Below are 5081 nucleotides of genomic sequence, written 5' to 3' on the forward strand. Positions count from 1 at the left end.
ACGCTTGAGGTATTCGTCCAATCACTAGGCACTGTATAGTTGGCCAATCACAGCACACCTCGCTTTTTCAGATCGATGAGCTTTGTAAAAATCGACGCGTTTCAAAAAGGCGGGGCATAGAGGAGAAACAATAATGTACAGTACGTGGAAAATAATGTGTTTTTTGAACTTTAAACCGCATAAACACATTTCATTACACCAAATACACAAAATAATGTTCTTTTTAGCAGCATCATATGACCCCTTTAAATAAACTTATATAATCTATTGTTTTATAATCTAAAACTTAACTAACTTCATTTTAAGTGAAAGTGATTGTGACATGTGGCCAAGTATGGTAACCCATACTGGGAATTAGTGCTCTGCATTTATCCCATCCTAAGTGCACACACACAGCAGTGAACACACACACACATCGTGAACACACACCCGGAGCAGTGGGCAGCCATTTTTGCTGCGGCGCCCAGGGAGCAGTTGGGGGTTCAGTGCCTTGCTCAAGGGCACCTCAGTCATGGTACTGAAGGTGGGAGAGAGCGCGGTACATTCATTCCCCCCACCTACAATCCCTGCCGGTACCGAGACTCGAACCCGCAACCTTTACGAGTCAAACTCTCTAACCATTAGGTTATTTTTAAATTTTTTAAAAATTGTTAAAAGCTTTTGCTGTTCATTACAGATTGAATGTGTATTTGTGCTATTTATCTTTAAAATAAAAGCCTTTTAATACAGGAATGACATTCATACATTTTTAAATGTAGCTTAAGTGTCTATATACTTTTTTAGGCCTCCGTGAACACAGAAAAGCTCAGTAATGGGCATTGATGCAGAATGGTATTAAAAAGGTTGGTTAAATAACAAAGTATAGCTGTATAGTTGGTAATCATTTTACTGTTGTTAAAATGGTGAATGCTGTAACAAATGGCTAGATTGGTGTGAACTGCCATTTAGCCTGTTCTTTACCACTGAAGTTGAGCAGGTGAGTGTAGAAGAATGATTCGCGATGGAACTTCTCGATGTCCAGGATGGTCGGACCCTCCAAACTACTGCGCAGAGTCTTCTTTGAGCCGCTCTTATCAGCGACCAGAGACTCCAGCATCGTCCTGACCATATACAGCTACACAGAGAAACAGAAAGAGGAAGCAGATGAAAGACAGTGCAAAGTTGGATGTCTTTAGTCTTCGCACATGCACATTTATCCACCGCACGATAGACAGATTCTGCTCTGGTCATCTTTCCACAGGTGGAAGGATCTCTTTTGCATTCTGGTCTGTGTGCATTAATGTGCTGATGGAGGGCACACAGGTGTCAAAGCTTCCCTGGAGATGTCAGACAGATCAAAGTGTTCGTCTGTATCTCTCCCCTTGGATTCCATCTGGAATTGTGTGTGTATGTGTGTCCGTCTGGCACTCTATTCAAATACTGAGAGGCTATCATCTCATAGTCATTGTTTAGGTCAAATTGTCTTGAACAAAGTATTTTCTTTTATCTTTATTTCATTAATGAAATGTGGACTATACAAAAGAAAAAAAAATCTCCCTTTTGTCCCCCTGTTTGAAAAACATGAGGCATGAATGGATCAGATTCTGTCTGTATGAACAAGCAGGTATATAAGAGTAAACTACTCACTGAGGTATCGTACATAAAGCCAAAATTTTAGGCATCAATGCAACCCTAGTTCAGAGCCGTGAGCTTCTTGACAGAAACCTCTTGTGGCGAAATTCAACCATAATCATACAGAGCTCAAGGCAACGACAGAAAAGCTTGAAATCAATCCACACTAACACAAAAACATTGAGTCAAGAATTAAAATAAAAAATAAAAAACACGGCATGGGAACAATCCTCAACACATACTTTATCAAATTAAACTGACAAATTAAACTGACACATATATGAATCTTTTAAAAATTCCAGCAGCAAAGCACTGAGATCACGTTGAGAGGCAGCACTGATTACAGCTCAAATCCCAGAGGCGCTATTGACATTCAATACGGCACCCTTCCACGGCACACCGGATCAACCGTGCTTCATGCAACATCTGCGGCAGAAGCTTGTGGAAGATTACAAGCTCTTCTGAATGACATTGGGGGAGCTTTGTGTGTGTGTGTAACGCCGGTTTCACATCGCACGAGTAAGAAGCGCTTTTTTTTTTTCTGCACCCCTGTTTAGCGCTTTTTACCCCAAATACCATACTTTTACATATTCTTCTCGTTATTGAAAAACTGTTGCTTTAATTATCTTAAACCAAACTGGGAATCATTAAGAAGACCTTTGTCTCAAAATATATTCAATAATTTTAGCGATTCTCGACATTTGCTTCTTAATTCTACAGCATTAAAAAAAAAACATCAAATATTAGAGTTAGCACAGAATCAACTACACGAAAACACATCACTGCCAGCAGTTATTGCCAAAACTTCAAAGGCTTGTTTAAATGATTGAAACTAGAGGCATTTATTAACTTTAAGATTACTTTTTATCATGTAAACTACCTATGTACAGCATGTTATATGCAAGTGTGGGAACACAGAGCGGAACACAGAGCGGAACACGGCCGCATCACAGCATGCTGCCCATATCATAAATCAAAGCACATGACAGACAGTAGTTGGAGAACACCTGAAAAGCGTGACCGAATGAATGATACTCGTCTGTATTTGCAGTACACAAGCCGCGGTTCAGCTGCTCCCGCTCTGCATACGCACCGCTTCTGCACTGCCTCTGCCCTGCTTGCGTATCCAGTGTGAAACCAGCGTAACAGGTAGAAAAAGCGTATAGCAGTATGGCTGGGTAGGTTGTTTCAGGTAAAGAGTTGTATAAAATGAAAATGAAAAGTGAAAAATATTACATACCACTGTATTCAGAATGCAAATCATAACTACAGACATTTGAAGGTAACAGTTCTGAGGTTTGTTCCTGTCATTAATTTTCTGTATGCACAATTGGGTTACTACATTGTCTATGTATTGCGAATTACAGAGTTGCATACCTGAGTGGTGGAGGGTCCTACGGCACGACGAGGAACTTTGATATCAAATCCCCCTTTAGGGTCCTTCTCGCCCCGCAATGCTGGGTCATTATGTGGCTCTCTGCCAGTCTCCCAATCACAGATGGTCTTACGGATGGCCTGGAGAACGCTGCAACAAAGTCACAGTCAGCCAAAACTAGAGCTGTCAGACAGGAAGATCATTCAGTTTGGTGCTCTGTTGTACCTCTGGATGACATTCTTCTTTCTCTTGATGGCCTGACGCAGCGGTTCTCTGAGCGTCACCTGGGCAAAATCTTGCAGAGCTGAATAGATGGTGTGACGGATTGCGTGGTTGAACACACTCTCCATACGGCCCATCAGAACCTGCAGGCCCTTTATCATGGCAATGACCTAAACACATGCAGACACAAGCACATCCAGAACACGGACACAAACTCTTCTGAGTTTACTTCGGTCAGTTAATGACACTGAATTACATTTTATGAACATTAAGACGACAAAAGTTCTTGATTTGTAATCAAAAATCAATTCAGTCACTGATATGATTCAGTGAGTTCATTCAGAGAAGGACTGATTCAAAACACAGGCCCACACAGAGTTAAATACTACATTTTAGTCATTCTAAATAAATAATAAAATGTAAAAAAGTAAAATTAAATTTAAATAATTATACAAATTTAAATCAATTTCATTATATCATAATTAATTCAAATGTATAGTTAATGAATTCATTTAAGAAAAACCTGAATAAATTGTTGTTCATCATCCAAAAAATTCATTTTCAGTGGAGGTCATGAGGTGCAATGACTTTTAAAATGTTTGTGCATTTATTTGGTGCTTATAATCACAATGCTACACAGCTGAGCTGTACTGACCTCCACCAGAGCAAATTTCTCCTCGCTGGTGTAGTTGTATCTGGTGGCACGTTCATACTCCTCGGCGTTATCTGGGCATTCTTTGTTGGAGTATTTATCTGTGGGGTGCACCAACTTCCAGGAATACTGCAAAAAGGAAAACATTTGACAATCTTTCATGTATAATTGCTTGTGATGATTATTCTGCAAGAGATGTAAGAAAAATCTAATACTTCAAAGCTACTTCACAAATTTCAGAAACTATGGTCAATCATCTCCAGCCTAATTTGCTACAAATATCAAAATCCATTTTACTAATTGCCAAGAATGGACTTGTTTCAGGCTGTTTCCATGGCAACAATATTTCACAAGAACGACAGCATAAAATGTTTTGTTCAGAGAAAAAAACATATAGCTGGAACTGACTATTAAAGTGATTCAAATGAAAGGTAAAAACATTGCTGGCCTTGTGGAAACAAAAAGGAGTGCACAGTGCACACCAGGGGAGTGACAGGCCCTGTCTATTCAATGAATGAGGTTCAAGCGCTGTCTTGAATGGGTGGGTCGCTGATACTGGAAATCAGAGGTTAGTTAGTCTTTAGTATGTGCGACAGGTTGTTTTTCTGCCTGATGAGTGCATGGTGTAAATGACTGTCCTCAGACACAGAGCAGGACCTGAGCAAATTCATTTCTGAGATAATTCATATTTCCGTTCTGAGCAACTCAATTAAGCAGCTCTCAAGAGACTGGACACTTCTATCAGACAGCACTCATTAAAAGAGCTTTTGACAGTTACTGCTGATAGATGGTTTTAAAGAACTTGGCATGTTCATTAATCTTCTTTAGGAGGACTGCATACTTTATGCAGAACACAAAAACATTTTAGAGTTGACCAACAAGCATCTCAAGTGTAATATGGTTTCTTTTTCTTCCTTACTCTTAAATGCCTGAAAGGGAGGCACTTTTGTAAAGAAAACAAAAGACACGGTAAGTCTGAAGACTGGAGATATTATGTAGCTTTTTTGGTATTTTTGGAGCCTAGGTGTGCCAACTTTTTTTCTATTTCCATTATCAATATTTTTTTGTTGAGCACCCTGTTTGAGAGTTTTTCCAGTGATGTGTGTGCTTTTGTTTTTATTTTATTTTACTGTCATTTTGTCATTAACAAACAACAGTTGAGAGTCACCAGAAACTAGACAGAGAGAGGGGAAAGAAACCAGGACATAAAAAAAAAAAAAA

The 5081-nt window shown here is 39.3% G+C and overlaps 1 protein-coding gene across 1 annotated transcript in view; it reads right to left on the reverse strand.

Annotated features, from left to right (window-relative positions):
- Nucleotides 1-5081, reverse strand: part of cyfip1 (cytoplasmic FMR1 interacting protein 1) — a 40103-nt gene that overhangs the window by 26101 nt on the left and 8921 nt on the right. Inside the window, exons 13-16 of the mRNA XM_016516022.1 lie at nt 3864-3989; nt 3212-3378; nt 2989-3136; nt 961-1114 (exon numbers count right to left, since the gene is read on the reverse strand). Coding sequence (XP_016371508.1) covers nt 961-1114; nt 2989-3136; nt 3212-3378; nt 3864-3989 — 595 coding nt within the window. The remainder of the gene's footprint in view (nt 1-960; nt 1115-2988; nt 3137-3211; nt 3379-3863; nt 3990-5081) is intronic.

The sequence above is a fragment of the Sinocyclocheilus rhinocerous genome, unplaced genomic scaffold, assembly GCF_001515625.1.
Source record: "Sinocyclocheilus rhinocerous isolate Xijiao unplaced genomic scaffold, SAMN03320098_v1.1 scaffold85, whole genome shotgun sequence".
Lineage (NCBI taxonomy): Eukaryota > Metazoa > Chordata > Actinopteri > Cypriniformes > Cyprinidae > Sinocyclocheilus > Sinocyclocheilus rhinocerous.